The sequence below is a fragment of the Pempheris klunzingeri genome, chromosome 8, assembly GCF_042242105.1.
Source record: "Pempheris klunzingeri isolate RE-2024b chromosome 8, fPemKlu1.hap1, whole genome shotgun sequence".
Taxonomy (NCBI): Eukaryota; Metazoa; Chordata; class Actinopteri; order Acropomatiformes; family Pempheridae; genus Pempheris; species Pempheris klunzingeri.
The window spans coordinates 13,173,135-13,197,085 of record NC_092019.1 but is presented as its reverse complement, the minus strand read 5'-3'; the positions used below and the strand labels follow the sequence as shown (position 1 = coordinate 13,197,085).

General features: G+C 39.5%; 3 protein-coding genes and 1 long non-coding RNA gene across 4 annotated transcripts; all 4 read left to right on the top strand.

Annotated features, from left to right (window-relative positions):
• Window positions 1–1,049: 1,049 nt before the first annotated feature.
• LOC139204716 (chemerin-like receptor 1) lies at window positions 1,050–2,355 on the top strand. The gene has a single exon (XM_070834680.1). The coding sequence runs from the start codon at window positions 1,050–1,052 to the stop codon at window positions 2,148–2,150; it is 1,101 nt and encodes a 366-aa protein (XP_070690781.1). The 3' UTR covers window positions 2,151–2,355.
• Window positions 2,356–5,973: 3,618 nt separating this feature from the next.
• LOC139204702 (chemerin-like receptor 1) lies at window positions 5,974–8,708 on the top strand. The gene is made up of 2 exons (XM_070834661.1): window positions 5,974–6,006; window positions 7,123–8,708. Exon 2 carries the CDS (start codon window positions 7,137–7,139, stop codon window positions 8,235–8,237), a length of 1,101 nt encoding a protein of 366 aa, XP_070690762.1. The 5' UTR covers window positions 5,974–6,006; window positions 7,123–7,136; the 3' UTR covers window positions 8,238–8,708.
• Window positions 8,709–11,365: 2,657 nt separating this feature from the next.
• LOC139204717 (chemerin-like receptor 1) lies at window positions 11,366–12,652 on the top strand. Its single transcript, XM_070834681.1, has one exon. It carries the CDS (start codon window positions 11,366–11,368, stop codon window positions 12,464–12,466), a length of 1,101 nt encoding a protein of 366 aa, XP_070690782.1. The 3' UTR covers window positions 12,467–12,652.
• A 1,045-nt stretch (window positions 12,653–13,697) lies between these two features.
• LOC139204723 (uncharacterized) lies at window positions 13,698–23,740 on the top strand. The gene is made up of 2 exons (XR_011584444.1): window positions 13,698–13,785; window positions 21,140–23,740. It is a non-coding gene; the product is annotated as an uncharacterized lncRNA (long non-coding RNA).
• Window positions 23,741–23,951: the final 211 nt, after the last annotated feature.

The following is a 23,951-nucleotide window of genomic DNA, read 5'->3' as shown; positions in this document are numbered from 1 at the left end:
ACACTATATAACTATATAAATGAGATTTGATAAACATCAGGGTTGAAAAAGAATTATTTTTTTTTGTGCGTGCTGCCTGTGGCTCCACCTCGACAGTGACATCACATTACTACCCACACGTTAGCCTTTATTAACTTACGTTAACAGGCACCATCATTACTTCTGCTGCAGATTCATCCTCAACCGACTGGAGAGCTTTGAGAAAGGTAAGTTACTTTGTTATTCTTTAATAATTTTACAGGTTAAGATAAATTCAACATAGTTGTAACTTCAACTCTGTTTATATAGCCCTTTCATCAAAACATACAGCCCAAAGTGCTTAACAAGATAAAATCAAAACAAAAAAAACAATAAAATGTTAAACACAGTTCCGAAACAGAACAGACAGACAGTTTTTAAATTTATAACAAAGGGGAAGTCTTTTAATTTTTTTAGGCAACTAGTCTGTACCATAACAGAGCCCTGAGGATTTTAATCATTTTCTTACCATTTTCCTCTTTAATTCAGATCTAAAACTAAAGGTTAATGGCATTGTCAATTGAATTGCTGGTGTTGTTTCAATATACTCTCAATTAACCAGATTGATTCATAAAATAATTGGGAAAATTGTAATTCCCAGTTTCTCAGAGTCCAAGGTGTCGTCTTCAAGTGTCTTGTTTTGCTGGCTAACACCCAACAACACAAAAAATATCCAGTTTACTATTGAAGAAAGACAAAGAATTACCACTACATATTCATGTTTTAATTTCATAAGACCGCAGCAAAGGCAGTTTTTCCAGGATCTGGATCAGAATACATATCAGTCTTAATGACTTACCCAACCAACTTCAAATATAGAATGTAATGGGGACTGATACGAATGATGAAGTAACCAAACTATTATTTTAACTGTCAACAGAGGATCATAGAACTTGTGCTCCAAGGTTTACAGTTTACAGAACCTATAGAGATATATATACAATTTGTACTGTTATTGACATCTGTGTCGGTAGAACAGAGCAAAGAAAAAAATGTTTTCTCTCGTTGCCATTGCAGGTCTCAAGACAATAATGGAGATGAACGCTACCCCTTCCTACAACACCAATACAACAGATGTATCGGGACAAAATGTCTCTTTGTATGTTGACAAATATGCTGAGCTGAGGAAGTCTCTCCACACTATCACTATCATTATTTACTGCCTGGTCTTTGTTCTTGGTGTGTTTGGGAACGGAGTGGTTATCTGGGTGACCGGGTTCAAGATGAAGAAAACAGTGAACACAGTTTGGTTCCTCAACCTCGCTGTGGCCGACTTCCTCTTCACTGCATTCCTGCCCCTGAGTGTCACCTACCTGGCTTTGGATTTCCACTGGCCATTTGGCAAGTTCATATGCAAACTGAACACCACTATAAGCTTTCTGAACATGTTTGCCAGTGTCTACATTCTGGTGGTGATCAGTGTGGACAGATGTGTGTCTGTAGTGTGGCCTGTCTGGGCCCAGAACCACAGAAGTGTACGCAAAGCGTCCTGTGTCAGTCTGGGTGTTTGGGTACTCGCTCTGATTCTCAGCGCTCCATATTTCATCTTCAGGGACACTGTTCCATATGATGATGGCACCGTCAGTTGCTTCAACAACTTTGCCTTTTCTGTTGACTATGAAACACTGTCTGTGAATCTGCTGCGACAGTTTCGTCTTCAGGCTATGACCATCACCCGCTTCCTGCTGGGATTTGTTGTCCCCTTCACTGTCATTGTCTCTTGTTATGCTGCAATAATCCACCGTCTGAGGAGAAATCGCACCCTGGCCAGCCAGTCAAGTCGCCCCTTTAAGATCATCGCTGCAGTTATCACCACATTCTTCCTGTGCTGGGCTCCTTATCACATCATGAGTCTAATTGAGTTGGCAAATCACATTCCTTATTATCAAACTGAAACATTAGGCCACGTCATCAGTATCGGATACCCCATAGCAATCAGTCTGGCCTTTCTCAACAGTTGCCTGAACCCACTGCTGTATGTGTTCATGGGCCAAGATTTCAAGGATAAAGTCCACAAATCCATCCTGAATGTTTTAGAGACTGCCTTCCAGGAAGAGGTTTCTCGCTCAGACACAAAGTTGACGGACACCAGAGAGAGTAAAGACAAGTCACTTCTTAATACTGAGGTATAAGGGTGTCCATGACATGAAGAAACAAATATTGAAATTGTACATAGCACATTATTTTGATTTGACAGGTTTTTTTTCACGTGTAAATTGTCCTTCCCAGAGTCCCAGATGGCATCTTCAAGCATCTTGTTTTGCTGAAAAAGAGCGAAAAATCCAAAGATTTCCAGTTTACTATCAAAAAATACAAAGAAAAAATACAAAATATTCACATTTCACAAGCTAGAACCGTTCAGTTTTTGGCATTTTTGGCCCAAAACAGAACTTTTGCCAATTCATTTTCTATTGATCAACTACTAAAATTGGAAAAATGTAAAGGACCACTTATTCTATGTATTGCGTGAATTTTGTATATATAGGTTACTGTCAAACTGAGCTCTCAGGATTTCCATCTATCATTTTCTCCCTGTTTCATTTTGGTACTGAAATCAAAGTTTATTGCTTTTATCGATTGAGCCCCCATTTTTTCTCAGTTAAAGCTGCGGTAGGCAGTTTATTTTTAGTGTAATTGGGGAAAACTAGACATCTGCACCTCCTCTTGGCTCTGTTTTCAGGCTGTAGAACCCGTGACGGGAGACTTTGACCAGTCAAAGGTCCGTTCAGAGAGAGTGTTCCTATATTTCCGCCAGGTACGAGACATTGGTGAAAGTGCGGAAAATGGTGGAAAATCCAGCAGAAGTTGTTATTCCAACACTGGCAAGAACTACCTGCACTGCCAAGCAATTCGAATAAAAGAAGATAGACATAGCAAAATGATAAACTAATATGGTCTATGAAAAAAATTAGATCCCATTTTCTTAGAGTCCAAGGTGACATCTTCAAGTTTTGTCCAACCCCGAGCAAAATCAGTGCATTCTTTTTAACATTTTTGCCCCCCAAAAGAAGATATCATTCAGTTATCATTTTTTGCTTCCATTTTCTGTTTATCAGCTAATTGAATGGAAGAAATGTCACAAGTATTCTGTGACTTTGTGGCACGTTGTGATATAACATCTCCCTCTATATAAAAGAACACTGTAAATAATCGTTTGTTGTCTTTATGTTTTTTGCCCTTGTGGCCAACTATCCTAGGAGTCCATAGATGATAACAATGATGATGACTGTTTCCATTGTTCAAATACTATTCTGACTTTATGACTTCATGTTCATGTACATCTCGTAGTTACCAGATAACTTCACATCACACTGAGTAGTCACTATAAACACAGAGGGATGTATTCATGTTTCCTTCATATAAATAACTCACCTGATGTAGCACCTGAAAACTATTTATCATAGCTAACATGTAGACATCACAGGGTGTACTTTTTCTAGTTGTGACTTTTTATTGTTGCTATTATAAATTTGATCACTAGAGAGAGCTGTTCTGCATATCGGGTGCCTCTCAGATCAAGGAGTTTAATGTCATTTAAACGCTCTTTATAATGTCTCCCATGATGGCCCTGAAGAAGGCCACAAGCTGGAGTGTGATTGTCTGAAATTGAAGTTGTTCTTTGTGTCAAAAGTGTTGCTGTCCTCAGGGGTTGTCCCTTCACTGTGCATCTTGGAAGTAGGAGAGGTCATGCCAGGACTTTCCTTCTCAAAACAAGGACAGCAAATTTCAGAAGGAAAAAAACTGAGTGATTTGTTGCCTTTCAAATTACAAACAGTAAACAAACATGTTTGCTCTATCAATGGCTGCAGTACAGTGGGGCACACTCCAAACTCCACTATGGCCAAGACCAAAGAGCTGTCAGAGGACACCAGAAACAAAATTGTAGACCTGCACCAGGCTGGGAAGACTGAATCTGCAATAGGTAAGCAGCTTGGTGTGAAGAAATCAACTGTGGGAGCAATCTGGGGATCTGGGGCTCCACGCAAGATCTCACCCCGTGGGGTCAAAATGATCACAAGAACGGTGAGCAAAAATCCCAGAACCACACGGGGGGACCTAGTGAATGACCCGCAGAGAGCTGGGACCAAAATAACAAAGGCTACCATCAGTAACACACTACGCCGCCAGGGACTCAAATCCTGCAGTGCCAGACGTGTCCCCCTGCTTAAGCCAGTACATGTCCAGGCCCGTCTGAAGTTTGCTAGAGAGCATTTGGATGATCCAGAAGAGGATTGGGAGAATGTCATATGGTCAGATGAAACCAAAATAGAACTTTTTGGTAAAAACTCAACTTGTCGTGTTTGGAAGAGAAAGAATGCTGAGTTGCATCCAAAGAACACCATACCTACTGTGAAGCATGGGGGTGGAAACATCATGCTTTGGGGCTGTTTTTCTGCAAAGGGACCAGGACGACTGATCCGTGTAAAGGAAAGAATGAATGGGGCCATGTATCGTGAGATTTTGAGTGAAAACCTCCTTCCATCAGCAAGGGCATTGAAAATTAAACGTGGCTGGATCTTTCAGCATAACAATGATCCCAAACACACCGCCCGGGCAACGAAGGAGTGGCTTTGTAAGAAGCATTTCAAGGTCCTGGAGTGGCCTAGCCAGTCTCCAGATCTCAACCCCATAGAAAATCGTTGGAGGGAGTTGAAAGTCCATGTTGCCCAGCGACAGCCCCAAAACATCACTGCTCTAGAGGAGATCTGCATGGAGGAATGGGCCAAAATACCAGCAACAGTGTGTGAAGACTTACAGAAAATGTTTGACCTCTATCATTGCCAACAAAGGGTATATAACAAAGTATTGAGATGAACTTTTGTTATTGACCAAATACTTATTTTCCACCATAATTTGCAAATAAATTCTTTAAAAATCAGACAATGTGATTTTCTGGATTCTTTCCCCCCATTCTGTCTCTCATATTTGAGGTATACCTATGATGAAAATTACAGGCCTCTCATCTTTTTAAGTGGGAGAACTTGCACAATTGGTGGCTGACTAAATACTTTTTTGCCGCACTGTAAATTATGACTCAATTGTTATTTATAAATATCTTAAGTAAGCGTTCGATGCCAAAGTCAGTTATTTTCCACTGCTTTTACATTGTGTCCTATTATTCTAATAAACACCACTGGCTAACTAGCATGATGAATTTGTTAACTTTATTGCTGAAATAGTTTGGTCATGAATGTAAAGTTATTTTTAGATGAGTGTCAAATGCTTACAGCCTTTATACATGAGGAAAGCACTTCATAATTTTTAGATCATTTAGAACATTTAGATCCCTCTGTATCCTTCCCCAAGATATTTTTAATGGGGTTTGTAAGTGTAAGTATTTTGTAATCCATGTCATTAACTTGAAGTTGTTCGATACGATCATTTGTGCAGCACAACTCTGCTGCTAAAGATACAGAGAGGTCGTCACCTTGAACTGTGAGTGGATTGTGGGAATGTTTTAGTTAAGGCCAAAATGTAACAGTGGGTTCGGTAACTCAATAGCTCCAATAGTATTGAACATTTCCACTTTTTAATTGGTCTCTATGAATAAATAAAGATGTTGTAGGAAAATAGTTAGTTAAGCATGGGCTGTGTATGCTCCTCTTCCACGGGGGTCACAAAACAAAAAGAAAACATTAGGAATACAGGGACACTGCAGTTATATTAGATGTTTTTGAGGGAGAGAGAAATGTCACCAGTGTTGTTTGTGGAAACTTTTTGTGCTTGCTCAACCTTATTTCTTAATTCTTAAGTAATGGCCAGCTGAAAGGTTAAGATTGCACAACAGGATGCTGGCATGATGGAGTAGATCACTCAGACTTGTGCACTTGCCCTCATGCTATTTGAGTGCGTGCTGCCTGTGGCTCCACCTCAACAGTGACATCCCATTACTACCCACACATTAGCCTTTATTAACCTACGTTAACAGGCAGCTTCATTACTTCTGCTGCAGATTCATCCTCAACCGACTGGAGAGCTTTGAGAAAGGTAAGTTACTTTGTTATTCTTTAATAATTTTACAGGTTAAGATAAATTCAGCATAGTTGTAACTTCAACTCTGTTTATATAGCCCTTTCATCAAAACATACAGCCCAAAGTGCTTTACAAGATAAAATCGAAACAATAAAATGTTAAAAATCAATAACTTAAGGCAGATTAGAAAATAATATGATACAATACAATACAGACAAGGAGTAGAAATGATGTAAAAACCAATGATTGGAACTTACAACTTAAAGCTAAAACACATTACTTCAAAGTCATAATGAAACAGAAATATGACATATAATAATATATAATATAATCATCTGGTTTGAGTTCATCCTCTTTATTTCAGAGAAGTTGCTGATTTTCTGAGTCAGTATTGATTTTTGAGAGTAAAACACAGTTCTGATACAGAACAGACAGACAGTTTTTAGATTTATAACAAAGGGGAAGTCTTTTTTTTAGGCAACTCTGCAGATTGCAGTCTTTTTGTTGACTGCTCTTTGACTCACCCCAGTGTTTCAGTCTGTACCATAACAGAGCCCTGAGGATTTTAATCATTTTCTTACCATTTTCCTCTTTAATTCAGATCTAAAATTAAAGGTTAATGGCATTGTCAATTGAATTGCTGGTGTTGTTTCAATATACTCTCAATTAACCAGATTGATTCATAAAATAATTGGGAAAATTGTAATTCCCAGTTTCTCAGAGTCCAAGGTGTCGTCTTCAAGTGTCTTGTTTTGCTGGCTAACACCCAACAACACAAAAAATATCCAGTTTACTATTGAAGAAAGACAAAGAATTACCACTACATATTCATGTTTTAATTTCATAAGACCGCAGCAAAGGCAGTTTTTCCAGGATCTGGATCAGAATACATATCAGTCTTAATGACTTACCCAACCAACTTCAAATATAGAATGTAATGGGGACTGATACGAATGATGAAGTAACCAAACTATTATTTTAACTGTCAACAGAGGATCATAGAACTTGTGCTCCAAGGTTTACAGTTTACAGAACCTATAGAGATATATATATACAATTTGTACTGTTATTGACATCTATGTCGGTAGAACAGAGCAAAGAAAAAAATGTTTTCTCTTGTTGCCATTGCAGGTCTCAAGACAATAATGGAGATGAACGCTACCCCTTCCTACAACACCAATACAACAGATGTATCGGGAAAAAATGACTCTTTGTATGTTGACAAATATGCTGAGCTGAGGAAGTCTCTCCACACTATCACTATCATTATTTACTGCCTGGTCTTTGTTCTTGGTGTGTTTGGGAACGGAGTGGTTATCTGGGTGACCGGGTTCAAGATGAAGAAAACAGTGAACACAGTTTGGTTCCTCAACCTCGCCGTGGCCGACTTCCTCTTCACTGCATTCCTGCCCCTGAGTGTCACCTACCTGGCTTTGGATTTCCACTGGCCATTTGGCAAGTTCATGTGCAAACTGAACACCACTATAAGCTTTCTGAACATCTTCACCAGTGTCTACATTCTGGTGGTGATCAGTGTGGACAGATGTGTGTCTGTAGTGTGGCCTGTCTGGGCCCAGAACCACAGAAGTGTACGCAAAGCGTCCTGTGTCAGTCTGGGTGTTTGGGTACTTGCTCTGATTCTCAGCGCTCCATATTTCATCTTCAGGGACACTGCTCCATATGAAGATGGCACTGTCAGTTGCTTCAACAACTTTGCCCTTTCTGATGACTATGAAACACTGTCTGTGAATCTGCTGCGACAGTTTCGTCATCAGGCTATGACCATCACCCGCTTCCTGCTGGGATTTGTTGTCCCCTTCACTGTCATTGTCTCCTGTTATGCTGTAATAATCCACCGTCTGAGGAGAAACCGCACCCTGGCCAGCCAGTCAAGTCGCCCCTTTAAGATCATCGCTGCAGTTATCACCACATTCTTCCTGTGCTGGGCTCCTTATCACATCATGAGTCTAATTGAGTTGGCAAATCACATTCCTTATTATCAAACTGAAACATTAGGCCACGTCATCAGTATCGGATACCCCATAGCAACCAGTCTGGCCTTTCTCAATAGTTGCCTGAACCCACTGCTGTATGTGTTCATGGGCCAAGATTTCAAGGATAAAGTCCGCAAATCCATCCTGAATGTTTTAGAGACTGCCTTCCAGGAAGAGGTTTCTCGCTCAGACACAAAGTTGACGGACACCAGTCAGAGTAAAGACAAGTCAGTTCTTAATACTGAGGTATAAGGGTGTCCATGACATGAAGAAACAAATATTGAAATTGTACATAGCACATTATTTTGATTTGACAGTTTTTTTTTCATGTGTAAATTGTCCTTCCCAGAGTCCCAGATGACATCTTCAAGCATCTTGTTTTGCTGGAAAAATCCAAAGATTTCCAGTTTACTATCAAAAAAGACAAAAGACAAAATACAAAATATTCACATTTCAGAAGATATAACCTGTTTTTGGCATTTTTGGCCCAAAACAGAACTGTTGCCAATTAATTTTCTATTATCAACTACGAAAATGGGAAAAATGTAAGGGACCATTTATGTATTGCATGAATTTTGTATACATGGCATGTTTTGAAATAACATTGGCCTCTAAATGATGTTAATGTAAGCAACGTTAATGATATCTTATTTTGTTGTTTTTAGCACTTGTGGTTCTTGTTGTTACCATTATTTCTATTATTAAAATATTATACATACTTGACTGTTTTTCCAGACATGATGTTCATCTCATCACTACATAACTACACAAAACACAAAGACCGATACATTTATGTGTTCTTCACGTACACAACACATCTGATGTAACTGAAAATTATTTATGATAACTAACACCTAAGTACCCAATCATAGGATGTAATTTTATAGTTTTTATAGTTGTTACCCTCTAATATTGTTAATATAGATTTGGACAGTAGAGAGAGCTGTTCACCATATCTGGTGCCTCTCAGATCAAAATCACAATTTTGGAGGAAATCTGACTAAGTGGCCAAACAGGATGCTGACAGGAAGGAACTGCTGACAACTTGCGCAATTGCCCTAATACTATTATTGATTTAAAAAATATGCTAGGAAAACATATATTCTCTCTACAGATCTCTTTTTGATTACAGGTATGGATATACAGAGGCAGTGTAGTTTATATGTCCAACTGTACAGAAGCAAGCAGGGAGCAGCTCCAAACACTATAATGAAGAACAATGCTGTATCTTTATGTGTATTATGTTGCTTAAAGTATCAATACACACACATTTTTGTTTCAGAAAACATGAAAACATTTTAATCACACTGCATAACCATTTTAAGTGTAACTATATAAAAGAAAATAGACTTCTGTGAGTGCTGCCTGTGGCTCCACCTCGACGGCGACGGTACTACCCACAGATTAGTATTTATTAACATATGTTAACAGTCAGTTTGGTTGCTTATGCTACAGATTCTTCCTAAACCAACTGGAGAGCTTTGAGAAAGGTGAGTTACTTTGTTATTCTAAGAATTTCAGGATTTTATGCAAGTTCAATCCAACAAGGTTGTCAACTGTGCTCTATTTTTTTAGCACCTTTCATAGAAGCATGCAGCAGAAAGTGCTTCACATGGCAAAATTAAACAATAAAGCAATAAAATGTTAAAAATCTATAAATAAGGGGCAATAAAAAATCATAAAATAAGACACAACAAACACGAGGCATATAAATAATAATAATAATAATAGAAACCAATGATTAGAACTTAAAAAAAAATGAAGGCTAGAACATTACTTCAAATTTATAGTTAAAAAGAAATGTGACAATAAAGCGCAGACTGCAATCCTGTTAGTGGCTACTCTTTGACTCACAGGCAGTGTTTCAATGTGTACCATAAACAACCTCTGAAGATTTTAATCCATCATTTTCTCCCTGTTGTTCTCTCATCCTGACGTATCTGAAATTGACATTTGATGTCCTTATTGATTGAACTGCCTTTTTTTTTTTTAAAAATTCTCTCAGTTAATTATATCCGTCTATAAAAATAATATGAAAATTGTCCTTCCTAGTTTCCAAGAGTCCAAAGTGACAATTTCAAGCGTCCTGTTATATTGACTAACATAAAAAACCCAAAGATATCCAGTTTACTATAAAAAAAACAAAACAAAGGAAAAACACAAAATATTCAAATTTTAGACAGAACCAGTGAATATTTTGCATTTTTACCCCATAAAAGAACTTGAGCAATCAATCAGTCATCGCATTTTTACAATTAATTACTCACACTAATTATTTGATCTATTCCTACACACTCCCATATGCACACACCACACTCCAATTCAATCCACATCATCTGTACAGCACACATTCAGCTTGGGAGAACTCTAGTCTATGACCTAAACCAAGAAAACATGAAATGAGGCTGCAACACATCAGTATCTACATAAATAGTTATTATCTCTGTCCAGTATTAATGTTAAGACTCATACATGCAATATTTGACCGCTGAATGTGTAAGTACCTTTTCATTTACTACAAAAGCACCTTAATCATTGTCACACTGTTACAAATCTAGTTGGGCTTTTTTAAGCTTTGGTTTTTATATATATATATATTCACTTGCTCTATATATAAATCTTAATGTATCTTTATTTTATTCTTCACATATATCTTTCTCTTCTCTTTCTGTAATGGAGAGCCCAACCAAATTCACACTAGTCTACTGGAGTGACGATAAACCTCTTGAATCTTAAATCTTATATCTATTGCATAAATTTGGTGCATGTGGCATGTTGTGAGATAACATGAACGCCACAATGAAAACTTTATTTTAATGTAATGATTTTTTATTTTGTTTTGTGTTGTTGATGTTGTTTTTAGCACATGTGGTTCTTGGTGTTACCATTATTTCCTTTATTAAAATGTTATTCTGACTTGACCGTTTTTTTCACTCGTAATGTTCATCATATCACCACAAACTACACAAAAGAGTGAGTACTCACTCTTTCTCTAAACACATAGAGGGATGTAATTCATGTGTTCTTCGCATACACAACACATCTGATGTAACACCTGAAAACTATTCATCATGACTAGCATAAAACCAATAATAGGATGTACTTTTAATAGTTGTCACTTTTAATTGTCATTATTATAGATTTGGTCAGTAGAGAAAGCTGTGCTACATATGTGGTGCTTCTCAGATCAAAATCACAATTTTGGAGGAATTCTGACTAAGCGACAAAACAAGATGCTGACAGGAAGGAACTGCTGACAACTTAGACTTGCAATACTATTATCGATTAATATAAAATAAAGTAGAGGAAAAGAAAGGCAGAGAAAAGAAAAATTGTTCACATTGTTTCCTCTCTTTGCCATTGCAGGTCTCAAGACAATAATGGAGATGAATGCTACCCCTTCCTACAACAACAATACAACAGATGTATCTGGAAAAAATTACTCTTTGTATGTTGACAAATATGCTGAGCTGAGGAAGTCTCTCCACACTATCACTATCATTGCTTACTGCCTGGTCTTCATTCTTGGTGTGTTTGGGAACGGAGTGGTTATCTGGGTGACCGGGTTCAAGATGAAGAAAACAGTGAACACAGTCTGGCATCTCAACCTTGCTGTGGCCGACTTTGTCTTCGCAGCACTCCGGCCCCTGAGCATGATGTACATGATTTTGGATTTCCACTGGCCATTTGGCAAGTTCATGTGCAAACTGCACTCCAGCTTAACCTTTCTGAACATCTTCACCAGTGTCTACATTCTGGTGGTGATCAGTGTGGACAGATGTGTGTCTGTGGTGTGGCCTGTCTGGGCTCGGAACCACAGAAGTGTACGCAAAGCGTCCTGTGTGTGTCTGGGTGTTTGGGTATTCGCTCTGATTCTCAGCGCTCCATATTTCATCTTCAGGGACACTGCTCCATATGATGATGGCACCGTCAGTTGCTTCAACAACTTTGCCCTTTCTGATGACAATGAAACACTGTCTGTGAATCTGCTGCGACAGTTTCGTCATCAGGCTATGACCATCACCCGCTTCCTGCTGGCATTTGTTGTCCCCTTCACTGTCATTGTCTCCTGTTATGCTGCAATAATCCACCGTCTGAGGAGAAATCGCACCCTGGCCAGCCAGTCAAGTCGCCCCTTTAAGATCATCGCTGCAGTTATCACCACATTCTTCCTGTGCTGGGCTCCTTATCACATCATGAGTCTAATTGAGTTGGTAAATCACATTCCTTATAATCAAACTGAAACATTAGACCACGTCATCAATATCGGATACCCCATAGCAACCAGTCTGGCCTTTCTCAATAGTTGCCTGAACCCACTGCTGTATGTGTTCATGGGCCAAGATTTCAAAGATAAAGTCCGCAAATCCATCCTGAATGTTTTAGAGACTGCCTTCCAGGAAGAGGTTTCTCGCTCAGACACAAAGTTGACGGACACCACAGAGAGTAAAGACAAGTCACTTCTTAATACTGAGGTATAAGGGTGTCCATGACATGAAGAAACAAATATTGAAATTGTACATAGCACATTATTTTGATTACAGCAGTTTTTTTCACATGTAAATTGTCCTTCCCAGTTTCCCAGAGTCCCAGATGACATCTTCAAGCATCTTGTTTTGCTGGAAAAAAGCAAAAAATCCAAAGATTTCCAGTTTACTATCAAAAAAGACAAAGACAAAATACAAAATATTCACATTTTAGGAGCTAGAACTGTTGAATTTTTTGCCATTTTGGGCCCAAAACAGAACTTTTGCCAATTCATTTTCTATTGATCAACTACGAAAATGGGAAAAATGTAAAGGACCATTTATTCTATGTATTGCATACATTTTGTATACATGGCATGTTTTGAAATAACATTGGCCTCTAATGTAAGCAACGTTAATGATTATTTTGTTGTTTTTAGCACTTGTGGTTCTTGTTGTTACCATTATTTCCATTATTAAAATATTATACATACTTGACTGTTTTTCCAGACATGATGTTCATCTCATCACTACATAACTACACAAAACACAAAAAAGAGCAATACATTTATGTGTCCTTCACATACACAGCACATCTGATGTAACTCCTGAAAATTATTTATGATAACTAACATGTACCCAATCATAGGATGTACTTTTACCCTCTATTGTTGTTATTATAGATTTGGACAATAGAGGGAGCTGTTCATTTCAGATTTGAAATGAAAGATTATTTTCATTATAAGTTGAGTGAGTTTTTCTTTGATTTTCTCTTATTTATTATTTGTCGATAAAAAAAATTTTCAAAATTACAATGTCAATGTCAAATGTCAAAAATCCCAAACATATCCAGTTTACTATCAGAGATGTCAAAAAAGACAGAAAATACTCACATTTTAGATTTGGTATTTTTGCCCCCCAAAAAGAATTTAATGGCTCTCTCTATGATCTCAGCATCTCAGACCAAAGCAAATATACACCTCAACGTGAAGAATAAAGCCATATATACTGAAGATTTAAAATCAAAAACCTGTAGAAACCAGAGAAGAAAGCTCTGCATTAAGTGCTTCACTTGGTTGGTTGCCTAATTAGTTACTTAAAATCTAGTGCATATGTTTGTTTTCCAGAGGTGTTCCATCGGTTTTACTGTAGTTTCCTTTTTGTATTTCCTAAAAGCACGTTCAGCGTGCGTCATGACGTCATGGTCGGTACCATCTTACGTAGGTCCGAGAGAACCAGCCCCGGCCTGCGACAGCGGTCAGCGGCCACAGGGCGATATTAATGGGACACTGCGCATTTAATTCACTGTATTGAGAGATGTAACTGCGTGTGTGGTAAGTTGTGTCTAAACTGACTGTTTGAGCTAACTGTCTGACTCCTAAATGTGTGTTTGTGTTGAAAACATAGTGCTTTTCTCCCCTTGCTAGGTAGCGTTAGCTAGCAGCAGCTAACATTAGCTACAGTCTGATCACAATATTAGCCCATGGCTTCACATTAAGTTGAATCAGTGTGTGAGCTGCTCATATTCTATGCCTGTCTGTAGCTTTGTCTTTCTCAAGGAGCCTTTGTCAGTGTATCTGTCTTCTTCAAAATCTAACCTTAGCTTTAGGCTAACGTTAATGTACTGCCAAACTACAATAGGTGTCTGTTTGTATGGGATGCAGACGCCCCCTGGCTGTATACATCTCCTTTATGTTTATGATTATTGTGAAATCCTTTGTACAGATACTACTGATCATACACAGCGAAGGGGAAATCTCCGTATAGATCCATAACCATTGAGACATTTTCACCTGTGGTACTTCTAAAAAAATATAGTAAATATTTTGATTTTGTTTTCCTCCAAACCGAATTATTTTATTGAACTGGTCATCATATGCTAGTTGTTGCATTTTTGTTGTCCAGCTAATGCAGTGGTTGAAAGCCGATGGGACCCACAAATTCAGTGTTAGAAATCAATCAGGCTTTAGATGGCCAATATTAGTCTATCAATAATCTGTATCAGTCCTGATCCTGATGCTGTGGATTAGTTTGGGACTCACTGTGGCGTGTTAACTGTTGCATTATTAGCCTATTGTAGCCTTTTCAAGATTGTGCTATGCATGGTGTGTGTGTGGGTTTTCTGTTTTGTTTGTTTTTTGTGTGACTGAAAATCAGTCTTGACAGCACATGTGTGGGCCATTTCATCACACATACTTGAATTGCAAAGGGGCAGTTTTTGGTAGCTGTGGTGTCTTGGGCAGATTTCACCAAAAGTTGTATTTGAGTCTGTGGCTGTGCATCTGTCTCTTGTGCTGACAGTTGACAGTGTGTATCTTTTAACTAGTTGGCATCAGTGGGATTGTGTGTTTTGCCAGGTACAATGACATTAATATGAATGCAGCAACATTTTTTTCTGCTATGAAGCATTGTGTTGATAACTGCATTTGTTGTGCCTTGTTCATGTAGTCTTAACGGCTCAAGCAACAGACATGGCTCTTTAAAATGTATGGAAAAAATGTTTTTCTTCTGCATGTCTAGTCCACCGTCACTTTGAAAGCTCCCGAATCATGTGCTGATATCAGCAGTGCCAACAAATATAATGCGCCTATAATGCGTTTTAATTTTACTGATGACCATCCACTCTTTACAAAAAAAGATACTTGTCATGACATTCAGTTGGCTGAGGAGCACTTACTTTGATCTAAAGGCAGGGTCACTAACTAGACCACCAAGAGTCACCCCCCTCTCCCACAAGAGTCCACACTAGTGATAACCAGACTGTCTGTCCTCTGCTCTGTGGCTGGGTCCCTTGTTCATTCTGTACACGACCACTGACTGACAACCTCTCTTAGCTTTTCATTCTAACAAATACACAACTCCATTAAATACTACAATCAAATAAATGAAAACAAAATAGCTGTCACAAACACAATGTTACCTTTAGCTCATAGCTACTGGCCGCTTGGCTCAGTGGGTGTCCTTTTTGCTGTTAGCTCACAAAACAACAGTCCGTTGAGAGCCGCAGAGCGCTTTCGTTCTTCATATTAGTGTGTGTGATTCATGCTGTGTAACTTAAAACAGTCTGCTGCTGAGCCACTGTTCAAATTTGAGCTGCACTTTCTCTGCCACTCGTGTGCTACTAGCTCGCTGTCTTTAGCAGCACGTCTGCCTTGCCTTGTGGAAGACTCCGCACATGCGCAGTGAGTGCACAGACAGGGTGCGTGTAGGTTGGCAGGTACGTTGGTAGACAGGCAGGAAGGCCGTATTACAGGCCTATGACAGCCATAGATGCAGGATTCATTGTAATGTGATTCATTGATTGCTGTTGGACCATTATGAGAATTTCAACAAATATAACAAAAAAATGCTTCAGCCCTACATAGGGTTAAGTAGGCTTCACATATAAAAAGGTGTAGGACTGCATATTGTTATGGCAATAACAATATGCAGTCCTACAAACTTTAAATAAGTGAGTTTCGTTTTAGATAATTGTGTAAGGTAATTAGGGGGTATTTATTAAATAGGTTGTGTAGGTTTAGTTGATTAACATTTGTTTAGTATATAGATTCAGTTAGATGTGGGTTGTATAAATGTGTGGTATTTATTTATTGTGGTTTGTAAGTTCCTGGTCAGGTGGTAGGTGCCTGATGGGGACAGGTATTTAAGATGGTGGTTTATGTGCCGGGAGATTGTTGTTGGGTTTGATTGAGCTGGGGCACATGCTGGAGAGGGGCCTGGTGCTGCACATTTAAAATAAAGGAAATATGAAGGTGCATCTTCTCTGAGTCCTGGATTTTTCTTCATGGGTCGCCTCCGCCGCTCGGGCAAACTGACACAGACCATTTACCATTTAATGTGTTATCAACTAATAGTAAGTAGATTTCTGTATATGAGTTCAAAAGTTATAAAAGTTTTAAAGAGTGGATGTGAGAGAATTTAGTGACAAGCTGGTGCCCTTCATCAGCCTGCTAGCATATATTACCAACAAGTAGGTCCTGAAGAAGCTTCATGGCAAGTGTAGGATGTGGAAAGAAACCAGTATTGCTGAAGGGACTCGTTTCAGGAAAGTTTAATGACAGGGTAGCCTAATTGTTGAGTAGTTGTAGAGTATGGAGGATAACACTGGGTGGAGAGGAGGGTGGGGACATGGTGCTTAACAACAGGTAGGCAGGTGCAGAGGCTTAAGATCAGCCAGCTGAGGCGGTATTTGTGGACATGGCAGGCAAAACCCTCACCCTAGAGCTGAGCTCTAAGGTGGGCTTTGAGAGCGTGAGCAAGCTTGTAGAGAGGCTGGAGAGGAGGAGCAGAGTAGTGGGGCCTGTGTCAGGGGCAGAGCCTCCTGCTCCACCCACTTTGGTCAAAATATAAAGCCCTGCTGCAGTACCAGACAGCGCGTGTGACCTGAGCAAGGGACTCTCTCAGTTGCTGTCCTCACAGGTGCAGATCTTGACCGTTTTATTGGCTGCTCGTAGTCCATCCCTGTGGGCTAGCGTCAGCCGTGTATACACAGCATCTAAAGTCCAGTCTAATAACAACAAAGGATTATAGAGGATTTAGGGGGACCTCCATCTCTCTGGATTGTCTTAGTGGTTGTTTTCGAAGTTTTCGGGTGTTATTCGGTAAAATCCTTCATTTTGACTGGTCTGGACTTTGGATTGCTAGGCCTGCTGCAGTAGCCTTCAAGGCTAAAAACAAGCATCAGCTCACTATGCCTCTATTAAGCTGTCCACCTGGATGCAATAGCTGCCTCCTTGTCGCCGGCTTCAGCACTAAATTGCACATGGCCTCTCAATCCAACTGGTCCTGTTTTGTGTCAGCTAATTGGCTCTTCTTGTTTGCCTTTATAGAGATCACCGATCAAACTATTTAGAACAAATGTCTTATAATGATTGGTGGCCAATTGATCGGGGCATCCTTAGCCTTCACAGGTGTTGTTGGAGTTTTGACCTCCCAAACGATTTCCTTTCTTCATTCATCTTGGAAGCGGATCAAGTTTTTTCAAAATCCCTACTCTAACCAACACAGATGGCCAGAATGTGTAGAAAACATATGATGAATCCACTTCACCTATCATGATAAAAAGTTTCAAGGACTCAGAAAGTGTTATCACAAAGGCAACTTCATAACTAAATTTGTCCCGAGTCCCGAGTGAAATCATGCAATGCTGTCTGAATGGTTCTATGGTACAGCAGCAAAGTTGGAGCAAGTTGATCTGTGCAGGACTTCACTGTATATATACAGTCATCGATTGCATGTATCCCCCTCAAGGTAATATTTAGTAGACCTTACAGCTTTGACTATGTGGTTAATATCAGTTAGTCAACAGTGGTATTTTTCCATTTCTCGCCATAAAGAGATGTTTGCATCTCAGCCATGGTACCCAGTATCTCGTTCAGAGTTATAAGAAGCCTCTCGGTGGCCTTGCTTTTCTAGCTTAGACACTACCTAACATATGGTCTGTCAGTACTGTTTTCTTGTATTTTTTCTTTGCTAAACCACAGAATTACATAACATTATGTAGCCTTACATTACCTAAAAGTCTCTCAGTTGCACATTAACTCTCCTGCACACACACACTCCCTCCATGACATTTTAGTATAGTGTTTGGTTACAAATGTAGAACATATCAGGATCTGTTAGACTTACTCATAGAAATGCCTATTAACTTTGCATTCAGCCCAGTTTTTCGTTATGAAGTCAGGCTGGATAATGTGGGTTGACCTAGTTAGACTGCTCATGGGTTTGGAACACTATGGCAGCATTACCATCACAGGAACTTTCCCCATGGACTAGGGCCCTTTGGAGGAGCTCATTGTGTTTCCAACCCAGGGACCAGGGTCTAAAAGCTCTGGGGACATTATTTTTATTTTATTTATTTTACTTTTATTTAACCAGGAAGTCCCTTTTGAGATCAGAAATCTCTTTTACAAGGGAGACCTGGCCAAGGTAGCAGCCATACAAAATCCAGATACATGATACACAAATACATGACACACAAATAGAAAATAAACAATAAAACAGATTGACATTAAGGATAGTGGTCTCTCAAGAAAAACAGTGACATTCCTCCTTCACTGCATTCTTTATGATACTCTTAAACTCATTAATGGATATGAATGTTTCTAGTTTAAGAGTTATATCCATGCTCGGGAGGGTAATACTTACACTATGATACAATCCAGAAGTACTGGAACTTTGGGGGCAGGGCATGCAGCGCTGAACATTTCTGATTGGTACTTGCAGCACTTTATTTCAGCCACCATTTTGAAACGGTATTAGAATGTGGCAACCAGGTTAGATGGCTCTGCCAGCTTCAAAACCTGGTGCACTACCGGGGGGCTTGGTTCCTCTGCTCTGTCTCTGCAGGTCTGAGCTACACTGGCAGAGGAGAGACGTCAGTGGTAGGATGAAGCTTCGCTTTGAATACATTCACACAAAAATGTGGCAATTTGACACCGCCCTGTAAGGATGTGCAGACATGTGGACATGTTTTTGCTTTAGAATATAACTGCAATCAGAAAATAACATTTCTCTGATTTGATGCTTTGTTCATGCTAACATCCACTCCCTCTCTTCATTCAATCTCTACATCACACGATCAAAATGCTCTCTCTCTCTGTGCCCCTTTCTTTCTCTTTCTTCCTAGGACTAGTAACAGGTAAATGAGGTGGAAACGCAGCTAATATTGGTCTGAAAGAGCCATGAGAGGCTTGGGTGTGTCTGAGTCGGGTAATGCAGGGGTCTACTCTCAGGTACTTCTGACTGGTAATGTCCTTTGTGGATGGTAGAGCACTCTACCAGTGACAAATAGGATTGTTAAAGAGGAGCTTAACACCCTGTTTTAGCTTCACCATTTTTAGGTCTAAAATACATAGTTATGCCTTTTGCCATAAGGGTTTGGTGGCCAGCTGTTCAGAGCCATTTGAAACTGCAGCCATTCAAGATGTCCTGGCACAGCATGAGTGGTTTTCCATAGGACAGCAAGGCAAAATTAAAGAGGGTAGTTACCCTGATTACATGTTTGAGGTGTGCTTGTTTGGCTCCACTGCAGAACTGCAGCTCTGGCTGTTGATTCTTGTTTTTCCAACATTGTCATCTTTACTTTGAAAATATCAATGAAGAATCACAGGTACTGTTGACCTTGTTACACAGATTCACTGTGTTGATTGTCTTAAAGCAGTGAAAAGTCCATTCAGAAGCTCAGATTGAAGATGTTTCAAAGAAATTGCAGTCTCAAAGTTCCACATTACTATGCACTGCACTGCTCAGACCACCTCTGTGTCTGTGCACTGATGTGGCAGTTTGCTGTCAGGGAGGAGATGGGCAAATGGGATCTGCAGTGCACAAAGCTGCTCAGCTAAGCCTAGGTGATTCCCTATGGGCTGTCTCGTTGATTCTGCTTAACCAGATGACTGTAATTACCAAAAATCATATATGCTTTGGGACAGTGTTGAGTATGGAATTCCCAGTTGCTTTAAGTTGAGGATGGCAGAATTGGAGAATGTAAATTATGCTCAAAAGCCAGTACCCACAGACTAGTGGTCAGTATGGATGCACCCATCTAACTTTTTACATCCCAACTCCTATACCTCAACTCAGGATATCTTTTAATATTGAGTATCAACCCAAAACTAGTGCACTCTCTTTCCCAAATGTAGAACATGTTAACATTGCTGTGCACAATGCATTAGAATAATTGTTAAGTCACATGAGGCCAGCGAGGGCTGTGGTGCTAAAACTAGAATTGATGGCTCGCATTGACTGAATGCAACTCACAGTGGAAACAGTGAATTTGGCAGTGAAGCATTGACAAAAAAACTGCATCCAATCTTGCTCGATGACATCAGAACCAATGCCTGATCCACTGCTACTACTGGTGCTGATGCCAATTTAGCATACCAGATCAGTGTCTCACTGGTGATCAGGCTCCAACTTGAGGAGGACTGGAATTGGGCCAGCAGTTCTTCAAAGGGACAACATTTTTGTTCTGTAAGAAGACATGAGTTGAATAGGTGGTTGAAGGAGATTAAAAGGCACATGTGTTCACAGTAGAAGAGATGGTAATGCTTGTCCTAACTTAAGACTTTAAAATGGGGTTTACCAAAACATCAACCAGAGTTGGAAAGCACAAATCAGAATTTGGGCAATAGGCAAATTGCAATAAAATCAACATGGGTAAGATTTTGCATATTTCTTGTGACAAACAAATAATAGCACCAATAGCACCAAAAATCTTGCTTGGGGCACTAGAAATTGGAAGCTCCAACATTTGACATTTGTCTGCTACAAAAACACTGTAACCACAAGCTAGCAAACCTCTAAACATTCACAAAATATACAGCTTCACTGAGGAATCAAATTTTTAACTTCATTTCCACAAAAAAAACTGAGCATAATGCTAACAAGATTTTGTCATTTTGCTTGGGCGCATGAAAATGGCAGTACCTGCTTGTAGTGCTCCAAAACAACACGGCTTCATCAAACATCTATATCTGGTGCACAAAGTGAACTGTCGAGACACAACCTCAGTAAGGCAGGTTAAACCTGTAGTCAGGCTGAATTGGTCAACAGGCATCATCAGACTGGGCTCAGGTTAATTGAAATGAATGCAAAGTAGCACTAGTAATCTGGCATATTTTGAAATTCCGTTAAACAAACTTGGGCATCAATGGTTTGATAATTCTTTTTTTTGTCCAATTCCCCTAGGTGCTGACACAACACCAAAAACTGCAGCAGAGGAGTGAACATTCAGCTCATAAGGACATCTTTTTAGAACCAGAGTGTGGACATACTTCCCACATGGAAACCAATTTTATGAGTGCCTGGATAGAGTTTTACTCCTACTTGCAGATCAGAAAGTGATGCCATCAGCACATGGACAAAATAATTTCATCATGGAAAATCAGAAATCAATGAATACTGTTGCCTCAACACCATTGGTTGGAGAATCAAGTACCTTCATCTGCACTGAGTGTGGTGATGGGTTCAGCCAGTACTCTAATGTGTTGGCCCACATGGCAAGTCATGGACCTCTGGAGTCATTTTCCTTTGATGGCTCATCTAATGGACTTGAAATCCCTCGAGAATACGTGCTACAAGAGAATGGTACACTGACAGTTGTGAATGGCTTGGTGCAGTCACATTCATCTGTAAAACCGGTATCTCCTGGAGTCCTGCCGTCGCATTTCCCATCCCAAATCAAGCCAGTGTCGCCAACTCTAAGACCCCAGACTTCTCCTTACAGAGATGTGTTCAGGCCAAGGCCATCAGACTTGAACTTGGAGAAGTCTCGTCAGGGTCATTACCGTTGTGAAATATGTAGTAGATCCTTTAACAGCTTGCAGAGTTTACATCGTCACCAGCAGTATCGAAACACAGAGCGAGGTTACAAGTGTACTTTGTGCTGTAAGATCTTTGAAGGTAGACAGGACCTTAAGAAACACCTTCAGGACCATGCCAGTGAAAGGTTTCACTGTTGTGGTCAATGTGGTAAGCGATTCCTTAAAGTAGATGCACTGAATGCTCATCAAAAAGAAAACCACCTCTCCCCAAAGACTACAGCATTAGGTAAATCTGAGAATAAACAGGAAAAAAAGTTTGAGAAAACCTATCCTTGTAGAAAGTGCAAGTTGAATTTCTTCTGGATGTCAGATTTTCAGACACATTCACAGTACCATTGCAAAGGAAAAGAGCCTGATACTTTTGCATCTGAAATTGAAATTGAAGTGAACTCTAAAAACATGGAAGAACCATATGAAAATTGCTACAGCAATGGCTCCTCTATTGATGTTAAGAATGGGGATAGTAAAATCTTTAGGGATACTAGCGGTGACATTGAAACTGAATACTCTTTTACACCATATAGATGTGGTTTATGTGGGGATCGTTTCCAAAAGTTAACAGCTCTTAAGGAGCACCATCTCACACATCAAACTCAGGAGGAAATAGATCAGTTGAATGAAGAATCACAAAAAGCTTTTAAGCGAAGAATACAGCCTAAAGGCAGGCGTAGAAGAGGGAGTAACCCCAATGGCAAGTTGCATCCTTGCAAGCACTGTCACCGTGTCTTTAATCATTCTAGTAGTTTATCGCGGCACATGAGATACCATAAGGGTACTATGCACACATGTATATTTTGTGGTAGACATTTTCCACAACGCTGTGACTTGAGAAGGCATGTAGCCATGTACCACAAAGCTGAATTGGAAAAGAAACCAGGTTTGAAACACTTGTACACAAATCCACAAAATGGCCCTCCCCCCAATTCTCTTAATGGTGAGAAAATCCCAAGTTCTCCTGATGAGAAAACCAAGAGCTCTTCTGACAATGAACAATCGGCATCACCAGATGAGCATCCAAAGGGGAAACAATCAGGAAAAGCGGGCCGGGTTAACTACAAATGTCAGGAATGTGGAAAGAGATTTGGACTGTTATGCGTGTACCAACGGCACTTGCGCTATCACAAAAAGGAACCTAGTAAGTGCCCCAGGTGTCCAGCTGAATTTAGGAATTCTGCATCCCTCGAGCTTCACCTCCAAAATCACCCAAACACAGGAGAAGCAGGTGATGTTGGACAAACATGTCATGGCACTGGTTCCAGTGGGGACCATGCCCTTGAAAAGGGTAATGCAGAGGACATAGAGGATGACTATATGGACCATGCTCAAAATAATAAAGGAGACTCTTCAGAGGTTCTTTATGAATGCACTGAGTGCACAGAAACATTCTCATGCTTGGAGACGTTTCTTCAGCACCAAACTTCTCATGGCTCAGAAAACAACGGGTAACTAACATGTCAGACCCATTATTATTATTGTCAACAATCAAGCTCTCAGGAGTGGAGTGTTTATGTGTCTGTTGAATGAAAATATCTGAACAACCATATAGATTATAAATTGATGTAAAAGTTTGTGATGGTTATTTTGCATATCTACTTTTATACACTTTTTCTCTGGCATGAGGGAAAAGAATTATGTTTGTTGGTGACTTTCAGAAACCAATTGGAACCAATAAGTAAGCATCGCAATGCATTCCAAACTGCTACAACTTAAGTCTGACATGCATGAAAATGCTGTTTTAAATCTAGTATTCTCCCAAAGTTGTGGTTATCAACTTGACTAGCTAGGATATTTTGCTTCTTATTGTATTTTGTATCATTGCTGCAATTTTCATTTTTTTACTTGGAAATGCGTGATTTTCTTTAATATGTGGTGTGTGTGTATGTGTGTGTGTGTCTTCCTTTTTGAAAGGATTGCATTGTCACTGAATAGACTTTAATTGTGCCATTAAAATTGTAAAGATAAATTACTTGATGTGCTATTAGTTTTGCTTTGACTCGGTTTTGCTGCTAATCGACAAATGTGAGAAAATCCCATTTAATGCATGTTTTTGTTCATTCTAGAAGTTGTAGTACAGCAAGTCAATGGCAACTGCACGGAGAGGAATCCAGGTGTTGAGTGGATTTAATGTGTGGAGTCACTAATGTGGATGAAGGCGAATACATTAGCTACTGCATTTT